Below are 15,084 nucleotides of genomic sequence, written 5' to 3'. Positions count from 1 at the left end.
GAGGGGGGATCCCTTCCCCCAGGGGGAGCTGCAGAGAAGGGGGCTTTTCCCAGGGGGATGTTCCCCTGTGTTGCTCCTGTTCTTGGAACCCATAGAGGAGGTTGGGTCCTGGGTCCGGGGTGGGAGGCAATTACTGTGGAAACAGGTCGTGGTGCCCAGGGGTGGGTGGAGCTGAGACATCAGGGGAAGGGGCAACCCCAGACCCACAGCTCCCCCTATGCCTCCTGCTCTGCAGGTCGCAGCCAGGAATTTGCTGGGGGATCCCAGGGGAGGGACAGGATCTGGGGGACTGGGCTGTGAAATTGGGCCCAGAGTCCTGGGGCAATAAGCCCCCATTATTGGGCCACATGACATCCCCCTGGCAATAGGAGTGAGCATTACCGAGAATTTCCTTGGTTCTTGCTTTCCCTCCCCACACTGGGGTCTCAGGGGACCCTCTGACCCTCTCCACAATATATGTTCTGCTGTCTTTGGCTGCGCCCTGGTCCCCAGGGCCCTGGGCACCACCCGACTGTGGGGGGTAGCGGGTGATGTTCCAGCCTCCCTCCACACGCTCTGCCTGGCTGTGTTTGGCAGTAGCAAAGATACCCCAGGGATGGGCTCACTGCACAGCAGACAGACCAGGGCAGAGGTACCTGTGGGGGTGGACAGAGGGGTCCTATGGGGACAAGGAGCTGGGGTGGTTCCCTGCTGTGGGGGGCTCTGATTGTCCCCATCCCCTGGCGTGGTCCTGGGGTGCTGGGTGTCTCGGGGGCAGTTTGTCCACCCGGGAGTCCCCTTCATCGGGGAAGCTGAGGCTCAGCCCCCTGGGGCAGCAGGACATGGCCTCACCTGAGGGGTCCAGCCCTGGGGAGAGCTCAGAGCCGCAGCATCTGGGAGACCCCCAGAGGGGGGCTGGGCTGGACCTGCTGGATGAAGTGTTGGGGGCTCCACTCCTGGGGCAGAGCTAGCTGCTGATCTCCCCATCTGAGCTGCCAAGTGACTCTCCCCTTCCCTCTGCAGCAGTCCCCCCGGGACACCAGGATTTCACCTACGCCAACATCGCCCGCCTGGCCCTGAGCGCAATGGTCCTGCTCGTCATGGGGCTGATCCTGGCTGAGGCCTATTACAGCCGCCTGAGGGAGGTGCCCTAGGTGAGGTGATCCCCCCCTTCTGAGCCCCTTGCTCCCCCCAGGACTTGGGCCCATGGTGACACGGGCCCCTCTAACCCGCCGTCTCTCTGTGCCCCAAGGAGTCTGGATCCGGCCGTGCAGGGAAGAGAATCTCCCCGGGGGACGAGCCGCTTCCCCTCGGGGGACTGAGATGCCAGCACAAACCCCCCGCCCTCAAATACACCTGCCTCAGAGAATCCCCCCCAAAACAGCTGCCGACCTGACAGCAGCTCCCCAGGATTGAACCCCCAATGCCATGTGTGACACTGCACTCCATATGTTTATGGAAATATGCTTATGAGTGTAACTATAATGTAACTGGAATATTCTTTAAGCAAAAGGTCTCTTGGAAGGTATCATTACAAAACTTATGATCTACTGAGCGTGGTCATCCTATTTATATGCATGTATCATTCTTGTATCTAAAACTCGAAATATGACGTTAACTCTGAAGTCAATTAATGGTGGTTTAGAATCTTGATGGCCCCCATTGACTAGGACAATTGGCTGTAGATGGTTTATTTACCTGCAAGCCTTCTTACGGACATGGGGGCCAGCCTGTGGGTAATGAAGAAGGAGATCTCACAGGGACATGTGACCATGTCACCTGATACTGGAATCGATCTTAAGCCTGGTGCTTTTCCATTTAGAAGGAGGGGTGGGAACCCAGAGAGAGACAAGGGAGTCCCGCCTTTGGCCAAAGCTATAAAAGGGGGTGGAACAGAACAAAGGGGGCTGCCAGACATGAGGAATCGCCTAGTTACCACCTGAGCTAAAACTAACAAGGGCTGTACCGGGGAAAGGATTGGGCCCAGACTAGGAAGGAGTCTAGTCTGGGAAAGAAGCTTCTTGGAACATCTCTAAGGGGGAGATTTACCTGTATTCAGTTTCTTAATGCATTAGGATTAGACTTGTGTGTTTTGTTTTATTTTGCTTGGTAACTTACTGTTATTACTTGAAACCACTTAAATCCTACTTTTAATACCTAATAATATCACTTTTGTTTATTAATTAAGCCAGAGTAAGTGATTAATACCTGGGGGAGCAAACAGCTGTGCATATCTCTCTATCAGTGTTATGGAGGGCGGATAATTTATGAGTTTACCCTGTTTAAGCTTTTTACAGAGTAAAATGGGTTTATTTGGGGTTTGGATCCCATTGGGCGCTGGGTGTCTGGGTGCTGGAGATAGGTGACCTGCTGAGCAGGGTTTGGTCAAAGCCTGCAGCTTTGGGGGTGTGGACCAGACCTGGGTCTGTGTTTGCAGCAGACTAGTGTGTCTGGCTCAACAAGGCAGGGTTCTGGAGTCTCAAGGTGGCAGTGGAAAACGGCTCAGAGGTAATCTCAGCAGGTCAGGTGGCAGTCCGAAGGGTGTCTCTCTGACTGAACCCATCACACCGTGAGCACAAGCCCCTGCAGTACCAGCTAGAGGAGTCGCCCCGGGCTGGGCACATTGGACTCCCTACGGAGCAGAACCTGGAGGGTGATGGAGTCCCACTCGCTGGCCCAGCCAGGCTGGTTCTGCCCAGGGCTGCCAGTGGGGAGCAGGGATGAAGCAGGGCTCAGCATGGGGAAGGTGTGACGAAGTGGGACTGTTCTTAATGTTTCCTCTGAATATTGTGGGGGTGCCTCAGTTTCCCCTAGGCAGTTCTTAAGTCTCTAGGTGGTGGGGTAAGGGTGTATAATCACTGTAGAGCCCTAGAGGGCAGGTGTGTGCAGGAGTCTTGACACAGAGGATGGCTGACACCCTGTTTCCTGGCAACTGATGGCCTGGGCCCTTCTCCCCTGCAAGGAGAGAGCGAAAGGGTTGGAGAACAAAGGAATCAGGTGACCTCCTGGCCCGGGAAAGGGACAAAGCCCAGAGGAGGAGGAGGGGCTGGAGGGAGTTTCAGTTTGGGGCTGGCATGGAGTGAAGGGCAGACGTGATTGTCTGGCTCACTGCCCCCCAAAATGGACCAGCTGAGGGGTCCTGTTCTCTGCACCTACAAGCTCTGTTTTAGACCATGTTCCTGTCGTCTAATAAACCTCTGTTTTACTGGCTGGCTGAGAGTCACGTCTGACTGCAGAGTTGTGGGGCAGGACCCTCTGGCTTCCCCAGGAGCCCCGCCTGAGCGGACTCGCTGTGGGAAGCACACGGAGGGGCAGAGGATGCTGAGTGCTTCGAGGTCAGACCGAGGAAGGTGGAAGCTGTGTGAGCTTTGTGTCCTGCAGACAGGCTGCTCACAGGAAGGCGACTGCCCCAGAGTCTTGCCTGGCTTCATGGTGAGCAGATCCAGAGCATCGCCCAGGGACTCCGTGACAGAAGGCACCACCTGCATCTGCGGGGAGCCCAGAGCACTGGGGAGCCGGGCACTCGATAACTAGCCCCTTCCCGGCCGGATTCCCAGCACAGCCTGTTCAGCCGGCTCCCTTTCCTTGGGGCTGGGCACCCGGCATTTCACAGCCATGGTCACCCCACCCGCCTGTCAGCTGCCACTTCGCAGCCAGCACCTGCCTGCAGGTCCCCATCGACTCTAAACTGGCCACCCCCGGTTATGGCCTCCCTCTCAGACACCCGCCGTCATCCCCCGTCCATCCAGGACCTCACTGGGCAGGGTGCGTTAGGCCCTAGTGCTTTCCCAACCTGCAGCTGGGTAGTTAAATCCCCCAGGACCACCAGGGCTCATCGCCCAGCCCTGAGCTGGGCCCCTCCCCGCATCCCACAAAATCCCATTCCCCGCAGCATCCCTAGACAGAGCCCCCGGTCCCCTGTGTGGGGGGAGACTGCGTCTGGCCCTGGCGCTGGAATAATGGCACTTACTGCACCCCCAGTGTCTGTCCCCCTCCTCTTTCTATAGCGGGGGTCCCCCAGCCACTTTTCTGTCCCCCTTTTCTCCCTAGACCTCCCCCTCCCTCTATTTCTATTGTACAAACCCCCAGAGCTTCATGCTCCTCTGCCCCCCAAATCTCTCCACTCCAGGGGGGTCTGTGATACCAGAGCCTCCAAATGTCCCCTAATGTTGCAGCCGACGAAGGTGAGTGAGAAGTTCCGGCAGCGTCACGAGAACCTGGACGAATGAACGTTGGGGGGAAAGTTGGTGAGACACAAAGACGGGATTTGTCCAACCCGAGCAGCTGCCAGACAGAACCCACGGGCCAGGCTGGGGCCCACCTGGGACACGGGAAAAAGGGGGGAGCAGAAATCCATGACCCAAAATTGGGTGTTGGAAATGAGGCCTCATTGGTGAATAAAATATTGTGGGGACGGGCTGTGCCGCCCGCCAACTCTTTGGGGGCCTTAAAGAAAGAGACTCACTTCACCCTCCTGGCTGCCAGCCCCCGTCTCCTGGGCCCTCCGGGCCATCTGGGCCCTGATCTGCGGAGACGTCCTGAGCAGAGCGGCTGGAAAGAGGGACCTCGACTCCATCGCCCCTCTCCTGGCTGAACCCCCAACCCGGGAGGAAACGGGGTCAGTGTGACATTCAACTCCATATCTTTATAAAAATATTTATATATGTGTGGATATGATGTAACTGGAATATGCTTTATGCAAAAGTTTTCTTGTCAGGTATCATTACAAAGCTTACAATCTACTGAGTGTGGTCATCCTATTTATAGGAATGTATCATTCTTGTATCTGAAACTAGGAATATGAAATATAACTCCGAGGTCCTATTGTAATTATGCAAAGTGTGGGCCATTAATGGTGGTTTGGAATCTTGATGGCTCCCATTCACCAGGACAATTGGTTGTAAATGGCTCTATTTACTTGTAAGACTTCCTGTATACCTGTGTGCCAGCAAGCGGATAATGAAGTCTCACAGGATATGTGATCATGTCACCTGAACTGAAATCCATCTTTAACCGGATGCTTTTCCATTTTGAAGGAGACAAAGGATTCCTGCCTTCTGCCAAAGCTATTAAAGGAACAGAACAAAGTGGGTCTCAGTCATGTTGAATCCCCTGCTTTTCACCTAAGTTATCTGCTGGAATTAACAAGGACTGTACTCGGGAAAGGATTGGGCCCAGACTAGGAAGGAGTCTAATCTGGGAAAGAAACTTATTGGAACATCTCTGAGGGTGAGATTTACCTGTATTCAGTTTCTTAAATGTATTAGGCTTTGACTTGCGTGTTTTGTTTTATTTTGCTTGGTAACTTTGTTCTGTCTGTTGTTACTTGAAACCACTTAAATCCGACTTTTTATACTTAATAAAATCACTTTTGTGTATTAATTGACCGAGAGTAAGTGATTAATATCTGGGGGAGCAAATAGCTGTGCGTATCTCTCTATCAGTGTTATAGACAGTCATAAATATAAAGGGAAGGGTAACCACCTTTCTGCATACAGTGCTATAAAATCCCTCCTGGCCAGAGGCAAAGTCCTTTTACCTGTAAAGGGTTAAGAAGCTAAGATAACCTCGCTGGCACCTGGCGGGTCTGGCTCAAACCAGACTGGGCACTGAAGTCTTAAGCTGGCAGGGAAAAGAGACTTAGAGTTAGTCAAAGCACATCAGCAGACAGGCTCCCCCAAGAAGGTCAGAGCTGGGGGGGGTGGGGGGTAGGATTGTTGGGCTTGATTGAGGAGTGAGGGGGGAGCAGCACCGCCCAGCACTCCCTGGGCTGCCACTTCTACCCCCAGCAGCCTCTCCTCTCACTGCCCTCCCTCCACATCCCTCCGCAGCTCCAGCCCCCTCACCCTCAGGGTCCCCCATTTTCTTTTTAGTCCCCTCAGTCTCCGCTCACAGCCCCTGTGCTGCAGATTCCCTGCCCAATAAGGGCCCCAACCCCACAGTCACCTCTCTCCTGCCCCTTCCAAGGGGGGCAGCAAGCTGGGAGATTGGGGAGGTCAGGCGGTGGGGTCAGGTGGGGGGGAATGACCCTGCTTCACAATGAATCTGCTGCTCGTCTCCCTCCTGCTCCGGTGGCTGGGGGCGAAGGGTCCTGGGGGGCTGGTGAGAAGGTGGGCCGGGGCCCTGGGACGAGGGAGCTGATTGAAGGAGGCTCATTGGGAGCCTTCGGCTGGGCAGCTGATGCACCTTTAATGCAGCCTCGGCCCAGCAAAGCACTGTGTGCAAGCCCCGGAGGAGTGACACCACAATTGTGACACCAGGAGTCCTGGCCCCAGCTCCACCCCTCGGCTCTAACCACTAGTCCCCACTCCGTTGCCAGAGCCCAGAACTGAGTCAAACTTTCCTGACCCCCAGCTTTCTGCTGTCCTCTAGCCAATGGCGTATAAAGAAAGCCTGTCACGTCCCCCTCTAGGGGCCTGGCCACATAACCACTGACAGGGTCTCCTCCAGCACGGGGGACAGGGTCTCTGCAGGGGCATTAGAAGGTCCCTGGGTCTCTCTCAGTTGGTGACCCGTTCGGGGCCTGGGATGGAATTTCTCTTTCTCTGGTTTTCTTTTGAACCTGGTTGATTTAATTCACATGCTGAGAAAAGCCCCTTAGAACCAGGCATTACAGTGTAAACCCATCATTACCACTCAGCTAAGGCGCAAGGGGCAGCAAACCCAGGTCTTCCATATTGTGCCCGCTCTTAACATGGTGCCACGGCTTGTATTGCAGGTGGGCAGGTTGGCAGACTGAGTGGGAAGGCTGCAGTCAAACCCTCCAGCATCAGGGAATGCCACAAAGTTTCCCAAACACCCTTAACTCTGCCCCCTTGTGCACATGCATTACGGCGCCATCCTTTAATTTCGTGATCACGTATTAATTTTATTTTCATGGGCCATGTCAAGGTTCCTTCCCCACTCTGAACTCTGGGATACAGATCAAGTTGCAGTGGGGGAGGTTCAAGTTGCAGTGGGGGAGGTTTAGGTTGGATATTAGGAAAAACTTTTTCACTAGGAGGGTGGTGAAACACTGGAATGCGTTACCTAGGGAGGTGGTAGAATCTCCTTCCTTAGGAGTTTTTAAGGTCAGGCTTGACAAAGCCCTGGCTGGGATGATTTAATTGGGGATTGGTCCTGCTTTGAGCAGGGGTTGGACTAGATGACCTCCTGAGGTCCCTTCCAACCCTGATATTCTATGATTCTATGATGTGGGGACCCGCATGAAAGACCCCCCAAGCTTATTTCTACCAGCTTAGGTTAAAAACTTCCCCAAGGCACAAAATCTCTATTTGTTCTTGGACGAGGAATGCTGCCACCACCAAGCGCTTTAACCAAGAACCAGGGAAAAGGACCACTTGGAGTTCCTCTTCCCCCAGCAATTCGCTCGAGCCCTCACACCCCCTTTCCTGGGGAGGCTTGAGAATAAACAAGTTGAGCACAGACCAGCTTGGATTTCTTAGGACCCTAAAAACCCAGTCAGATTCTTAAAAAACAGAACTTTATTAGAAGAACAAAACAAAGATAAAAGAAACACTCTGTAAGATTAGAATGGAAGATAATCTCACAGGCAGTCAGATTCAAAACACAGAGAATCCCTCTAGGCAAAACCTTAAATTACAAAAAAGACACAGAAACAGGAATACACATTCCCTCCAGCACAGAGAATTTACAAGCCAAAACAAAGAAAACCTAATGCATTTTCTAGCTATATTACTTACTAACTTTACAGGAGTGGAGGGCTTGCATCCTTGATCTGTTCCTGGCAAAGGTATCACACAGACAGACAAAAGACTTCCCCCCCCCACTCGAGGTCTGAAAGTATCTTGCCCCCTTGTCATAAATATAAAGGGAAGGGTAAACACCTTTAAATTCCCTCCTGGCCAGAGGAAAAATCCTTTCACCTGTAAAGGGTTAAGAAGCTAGGATAACCTCGCTGGCACCTGACCAAAATGACCAATGAGGAGACAAGATACTTTCAAAAGCTGGGAGGAGGGAGAGTAAACAAAGGGTCTGTGTCTGTCTGGATAATGCTTTTGCCGGGGACAGAACAGGAATGGAGTCTTAGAACTTAGTCAGTAATCTAGCTAGATATGCGTTAGCTTCTGATTTCTTTAAATGGCTGAGAAATTAAGTTGTGCTGAATAGAATGAATATTCCTGTCTGTGTGTCTTTTTTGTAACTTAAGGTTTTGCCTAGAGCGATTCTCTATGTTTTGAATCTAATTACCCTGTAAGGTATTTACCATCCTGATTTTACAGAGGTGATTCTTTTTTACTTTTTACTTCTATTAAAATCCTTCTTTTCAGAAACTGAATGCTTTTTCATTGTTCTAAGATCCAAGGGTTTGGGTCTGTGGTCACCTATGCAAATTGGGGAGGATTTTTACCAAACCTTCCCCAGGAAGTGGGGTGCAAGGGTTGGGAGGATTTTGGGGGGAAAGACGTGTCCAAACTATGTTTTCCCAATAAACCCAGATAAACATTTGGTGGTGGCAGTGGAAGTCCAAGGGCAAAGGGTAAAATAGTTTGTACCTTGGAGAAGTTTTAACCTAAGCTGGTCAAAGTAAGCTTGGGAGGTTTTCATGCAGGTCCCCACATCTGTACCCTAGAGTTCAGAGTGGGGAAGGAACCCTGACACCCCTCATTGGTCATTTTGGGTCAGATGTCAGCGAGGTTACCTGAGCTTCTTAACCCTTTACAGGTGAAAGGGTTTTGCCTCTGGCCAGGAGGGATTTTATAGCACTGTGTACAGAAAGGTGGGTACCCTTCCCTTGATATTTAGGACAGGCCACCACCCATGTTTGAACCCAGAATGTAAGAAAGGATGGGTGTGGGGGAATCTGCATGGAAATCGTGGTCAGTGGCAGATTGAAGACCAGACCCCGTGCTCTCCTGGCTCCCAGCCTGGTGCACCTTCCCCAAGGCTGCAGGGTACATGGAGGGAGAACTGTCCCCCCTCCCCACAGAGACACAGACAAGCTGGGAGCTGCATGACATTTGGCCAGGCCGATGGGCCCAGGCTTGGGTTTTGCAGGTGCCTCTGCTTACTTTAACAGCAGTAGATTTCCCCTGCAGATTAGAGACAACGTGTGATGGACACAGGAAGAGACAAGACATCGTCGGCTTCCTGTAGCTGGAGACACCAGCTGAGTTTGTTACTTGGGGCTCGGTGGAGCTGGGCTCTGGGACGTTGGTGGCAGTGCTGAGGGGCCTCTCGCTGCCTCCGTCATGCCATCTGCTCTCACTGTCCTCTTCCTCGGTGGGTGTCAGAGAAATCCAGTGCACGTGCCCACTGAACTGATTTCTCCTTCCCCAGCTGATGGAGATAAAACGCAATTGGCCTCTAGGTCGCCTCGGCCCCTCCTTGCCCTGCCCCAGCCACCCCTCCATGGGCTCCTGGCAGATGGAGCCGCGCCGTTGCCCTGCTGAGGGGTGGGGGGCCCCCGGGGCTCTTGTGTCGCTAGCCCAGCTCTCTCGCGCTTGGATTTGGGGAAAAAGCATCCAGGAGACTCTCTCCCTGCAGTCCCCTGTCTCGGCCTCGTCACTGGGGCCGGGCTGTGGGGACGGGGAACAGTGACCGTGCCGGGGTCTGTGTCTCACGGCCTGTCTCCTCCTGCCTGCAGAGCCCAGCTACCCCAAACCCAACATCTCCCTGCACCCAAGTGGGGGGTCGCCTCGGGGGGAGCCGTGACCGTCCGGTGTGAGTGTCGGTGTCGGGGAGCGAGGGTCCTTCTGTATAAAGCTGGAGATCCAGAAGCACGGCAGGGCAAAGACCCCCCAGAGGATGTGGCTCAATTTTCCATCCACAAGATGAGCCAGAGAGATGCAGGGAGCTACAGCTGCCGATATAGCATCAAATCCGACCTGTCTCTCTGGTCAGAGCCCAGCGACGCCATGGAGCTGGTAGTAGCAGGGGAGGGGCCCGGCTCAGCATCTCCGCTCCCAGCCCCACACCCAGCTGGATACTCAGAGGGGCTTAGCCCCAATGGGATGCTCAGAGCCAGGCTCTGCCCTGAGCCCTGGATCCAGCAGAGGGGACGCCCAGCTGGGGAGTGGGGACGGAGTCACTGCGGGGTTCCCCAGCCAGGGGAAGCAGAAGCTGCTGGAGATTCAGGGCAGAGGAAGGGGGGATCCTGCCCCCAGGGGAGCTGCAGAACAGGGGGCCTTTCCCAGGGGGATGTTCCCCCAGCTGACCCCACTCTGGGGACACACAGAGGAGTCAGGGCCCAGAGGATGCCCAGCTGGCTCCGGCCCCAGCGCTGAATTCACTCCCCACCAGCCTGGACAATTAAGCCCATAACAAACGCCTGGTCGTGGGGCAAGGGGCCCAGTCTCTGAGTCACTGTTTCAGCCCCTTCCCACCAGGGCCTGGGTGCTGGTTCCGTCCTCCCCAGCCCCAGCCCACGCTCGATTTCATCCCACAGAGGGAACCGACCCAACTGGGCCCCAGCAGCCGGATCCCGCCATGACGGAGCCGGAGGGAGAAGGTGAGCTGGAAAAATGGAACAATTCATCCTCCAGGGAACAGGGCTCCCCGCTCCGACATCCACGGGGCCAGTCGAGCTGCTTGGAGGGTGATGGTCCCTGCAGACAGAGCTGATGGGTTCATTTCTTCTACATAGAGGGTGATGGACAGATCCATGGGGACGGACGGCCACGGGTCGGTGGGAATATGAGTCTGTGGGAAAGTAGGGAGGTGGACAGATGGGAGCGTGTTTGGTGAGGGATAGAAAGATGGACTAAAACCTTGTCTACATGAAAACTGGACCTGAAATGACGAATCCCCTGTGGTTCCCAACCGCCCCCCCACGGTGATCTCAGAGCAAGTCTGGGCTGTCGGATTAGCCGTCACCCCTGGTTTGATACAGCCCCGTTTGGCAGACGAGCTCCCCTTTAGCTCTCTAGACACAGGGACGTTCCTCCTCCCAAATAGGAACAGTCGCACCGAGACCGACTCCGCAGTAACTCCAGGCGTGAATGGCACCTCCTGGCATGCCTCTGCTACAGACAAACAGGAGGAAGTGAGCATCCCCACCAGGGAGGGAACAGGGCCGGGGGGTCCCCACCAACTAAAATCCATCCCTCCTCTCCCTGGGACTGACAGTGAAGATCGATGCTGAGTCAGCAGCTGGGGGCAGATCGCTGAGTCGCTGTTTCTTCCCCTCCCCAGGCCCTGGTGTACGCTGGTTCTATTCCCGCAGAGGGAACCGCCCTGATCCAGCCTGGAGCGGCGCCGGCTCCCACCCGCCCGAGCAGCGCAGGGCGAGATACCAGGGCCGGGGCGGGAATCACCGTCCAGCCAGCCCTGGAAACAGCCTTGTGGTGCCCAGGGGCTGGGGCTGGTTGCAGGGAATGACGGGGGAGTGAATCTGGGTGGGTGAGGCCCAGACACCACAGGGAGGGGCTCATTGACATGGAGGGAAGGAGAAACAGACCCACTGCCCCTCGCCCACTACCAGGCCCTCAGCTCCCCGGACGCCTGCTACCCTGCAGGTCACTGCCTGGGAGCTGTGGAGGGATCCCAGGGGAGGGACGGGGCTGTGGGGGCTGGGCCCTGCTGGGTGCACAGGGGCTGGGGCAATGAGCCCCCTCCCTGGGCCCCAGGATCTCCCCCTGGCAATAGGGGTGACCATTATCCAGAATTCCCTCTGCTCTTGCTTGCCCTCCCCCCACGGGATTCCCAGGGGACCCCGACCCATCCCCCACAGATGTTTTGCTGCCTCTGGCTGCTCCCTGGGCACCACAGGGTGGGGGGAGCAGCGGGTTACGTCCCAGCCTCCCCCCGTGCGCACTGCCTGGCTGTGTTTGGCAGCAGCCGAGATACCCCGGGGATGGGCTCACTGCGCAGCAGATAGGCCGGGGCAGAGGCACCTATGGGGGTGGACTGAGGGGTCCTACGGGGACAGGGAGCTGGGGTGGTTCCCTGTCCTGGAGGGCCTGGGACCCTGCATCTCTGACTGTCACAGTCCCCTGGCCAGGCCCTGGGTGCCAGGTGGCTCAGGGGGCAGTTCACCCACTCTCTTTGGCCCCCAGCTGCTGATCTCCCCATCTGAGCTGCCGAATGACTCTCCCCTTCCCCCAGCAGCAGCCCCCCTGTGACACCTGGATTTCACCCTCGCCGACATCGCCCGCCTGGCGCTGAGCGCCATGATCCTGCTCATCGTGGGGCTGATCCTGGCTGAGGCCCACTACAGCCGCCTGAAGGTGGTGTCCTAGGTGAGGTGACCCCCACTTCTGTGCCCCTTGCTTCCCTCAGGGGCTGGGCCTAGTGCGACACGGGCCCCTCTAACCTGCCATCTCTCTGCACCCAAAGGAGCCTGGATCCAGCCGTGCAGAGAAGAAAATCTCCCCAGGGGACGAGCTGCTCCCCCTTGGGAGGCTGAAACGCCAGCACAAAACCTCCTGCTCCCAAACACCCCTGCCTCGGTGAATCCCCCCCTCAACAGCTCCCGACCTGACAGCAACACCCCAGGATTGAACCCCAAACCCCGCGATCACCAGCCCCCGCAGCACCAGTTAGAGGAACTGCCCCTGTGCTGGGCTCATTGGGCTCTCCGCGGAGCAGCCCCTGGACAGCGCCGGGTCCCACTCACTGGCGCTGCCGGGCCAGTCTCTGCCCAGGGCTGTCAGTGGACAGCGGGGAGCCTGCGTCTTGCATGGCACTAGAATAATGGCACTTATTGCCCCCCCCCCCGCTGTCCATCCCCCTCCTCTGTCTTCAGCAGGGTCCCCCAGCCCCTTTTCTCTCCCCCTTTTCTCCCTAGACCTCCCCCACCCTGTATTTCTCTTGTACAAATGCTCAGAGTTGCCCCCCAAATCTCCCCACCCCAGGGGGGGCTGTGATACCGGAGCCTCCCAATGTCCCCCCCGTGGTGGGTTCAGCCGACGAAGGCGAGTGAGAAGTTTAGGTAGCCTCACGAGATCCTGGACGAATGAACGTTGGGGGGAAAGTTGGTGAGATAGAAAGACGGGATTTGTCCAACCCAAGAGGCCACCGGACAGACCCCACGGGCCGGGCTGGGGCCTGCCTGGGACACAGGAGAAATGGGGGAGCAGAAATCTGTGACCCAAAATTGGGGTGTCAGAAACGAGGACTCATTGGTGGATAAAATACTGGGGGGACGGGCTGTGCCACCCACCACCCTTTGGGGCCTTAAAGAAAGAGACTTGCTTCACCCTCCTGGCTGCCACCCCCCGTCTCCTGGGCCCCCCGGGCCGTCTGGACCCTGCTCCACTGAGACGTCCTGAGCAGAGTGGCCGGAGAGAGGGACCGCGACGCCATCGCCCCTCCTCTGGCTGAACCCCCAACCTGGGAGGAAATGGGGTTGGACTTTCATAGCAGCCGTGGCGACACCAGATCCAGCCCAGCTCCGCCGGCTCCTCTGCCCCCCAGGACAGTCACTAGCGTCTCCGGGGCCAGCGAGGAGACGCCCAAACCCGGGGGATTTTCCGGCTAGAGACTCGCTCCAGTGAACGGGGCCGGGGCCGGAACCCCTCGTTTCACATGGCGCCTGCCACGGCTCCCTGGTTCCTGCTCTGCTGGGTCTGTCACAGCCGGTCCCAGGGGTCACTGGGGGTTTGCCGTGGGGCTGAGCAGGCTGCGGGCTCTGGACCCCGCCCTGGCCTGTGTTTAACTCTGTTCAGTGTGGGGCAGGGGCTGGGGCGTGTTCGCACCTCTGGCATTTATTGCGTCTCCATGACACAACAGGGCCCAGAGTGATTTAGCCACCAGTGCTTCTGGACCCCCCCCACAGTGGGTGTCTGCGGGGAGCCAGCTGGGGAGAGCCGGGAGTTTGGGTGAAGTAGGTTGGAAGGGGGGTAGAGAGGAGAGGGGTCAGGATGGAGGCAGGACTTTGAGGGCAGAGAGGCTCCCCACAAAGGTCAGAGCCGGGGGCCAGGATTGTTTGGGGAAGTGAGGGGGGAGGGGGCAGACGGTGCCCCTGTCAGGGAGTGTGAGGATGTGAGGCAGCAGAGAGGGGGGAGTGTTGACCTGGGAATGTGCCCTGGGGATGGGAGACCTGAGAGCCTGTCACCTGAGCCAGGAGCGGGAAGGGGAGGTAACACCTCTGCCCAGGAATGTGAACAGTGGCTGCAGAAGGGAGCCTGCTTGGGGGGGTTTAGTTTCACTTTGGTGCTGGGTGGAGGAATGCAGGGAACCCCAGGGCTGGGTCTGAGCTCCCTGCTCCCCCAGAAGGACTTGACTGAGGGGTCCTGGTTGTACCCACAAGCTCTGTTTTAGACTGTGTTCCTGTGGTCCAATAAACCTTCCATTTTACTGGCTGGCTGAGAGTCTCAGTGAATCCCAGGAAGAGGGGTGCAGGGCCTGGACTCCCCCACACTCCGTGACAACTGGTGGTAGCGGTGGGATGTACTGCACCCTGTGAATGGTGCTTCCTGCAGTAAGTGACTGGGGAACAGTAAAACGAAGGGGGATTGACGGGGACCAGGCGGGCTGAAGATTGAGAGAGACGGTTTCAGGGGGCTGTTGACCCCTGGGAGTGTGTGACCAGAGAGAAGGACTTTTGCAGTAACAGGGTCCCCCGGGGTATTGCAGCGAGCGGTCCCAGGGGCGGAGGAGTCTGCAACTCGACCCTGGCAAAGAGGTGGTGACCTCAAGAAGGACTGGCACACTAGGGGTTTTTCCTGGAAACCGTAGAAAGCTGCCCAGCCTGCGAGTGGCCAGCAGGGAGATGTACGCTAAACGCCTTAAGAGCGACCTGGTGGAGCTGTGCAGGCAGAGGGGGCTGAGCACTGGGAGGTCCACCAAGGAATAGCTGATTGCCCAGTTGGAGGAGAGGGATCGCTTGGATGACCCGATCCCTGTCCCTGAGGGAAGCCGCCCGGTGGACACAGCGTGGGCCCTGGGGCCTGACCGGGCTGGAAGGGGTCAGACTACTGCCGAGGACATCCCAAGACCCTTCCTACCTATGCCTGGGGAAGGGGTTGGGGGAAGCCCAGGGAATACCGAGGGCACCCTGACCCCGGCAGCCAGCAGGGGATCCTCCCGGCGGAGCTCCCCATCCCTGGAGTGGAGGCGGAAGGAATGGGAGAGGGAGATGAAAATGAGGGAGCTGGAGGACCGTGAAAAGCAGCGTCAGCATGAGGAGAAACAACGTCAGCA

The 15,084-nt window shown here is 56.7% G+C and overlaps 2 protein-coding genes across 2 annotated transcripts in view; one reads left to right on the top strand and one right to left on the bottom strand.

Moving 5' to 3' along the window:
* LOC144279334 (alpha-1B-glycoprotein-like) overlaps positions 1-15,084 on the bottom strand; it is a 937,253-nt gene that overhangs the window by 460,042 nt on the left and 462,127 nt on the right. The gene's annotated exons all lie outside the window — the stretch shown is intronic.
* The window catches only part of LOC144279242 (immunoglobulin superfamily member 1-like), a 96,738-nt gene that overhangs the window by 63,504 nt on the left and 18,150 nt on the right, over positions 1-15,084 (top strand). Inside the window, 2 exon segments of the mRNA XM_077840732.1 lie at positions 9,587-9,616; positions 9,619-9,869. Of these exon segments, the coding sequence (XP_077696858.1) occupies positions 9,587-9,616; positions 9,619-9,869 (281 nt within the window).

Source organism: Eretmochelys imbricata, chromosome 23 (assembly GCF_965152235.1).
Source record: "Eretmochelys imbricata isolate rEreImb1 chromosome 23, rEreImb1.hap1, whole genome shotgun sequence".
Taxonomy (NCBI): domain Eukaryota; kingdom Metazoa; phylum Chordata; order Testudines; family Cheloniidae; genus Eretmochelys; species Eretmochelys imbricata.
Note: the sequence above shows the minus strand (reverse complement) of the source record. Positions and strands in the feature narration are given on the sequence as shown.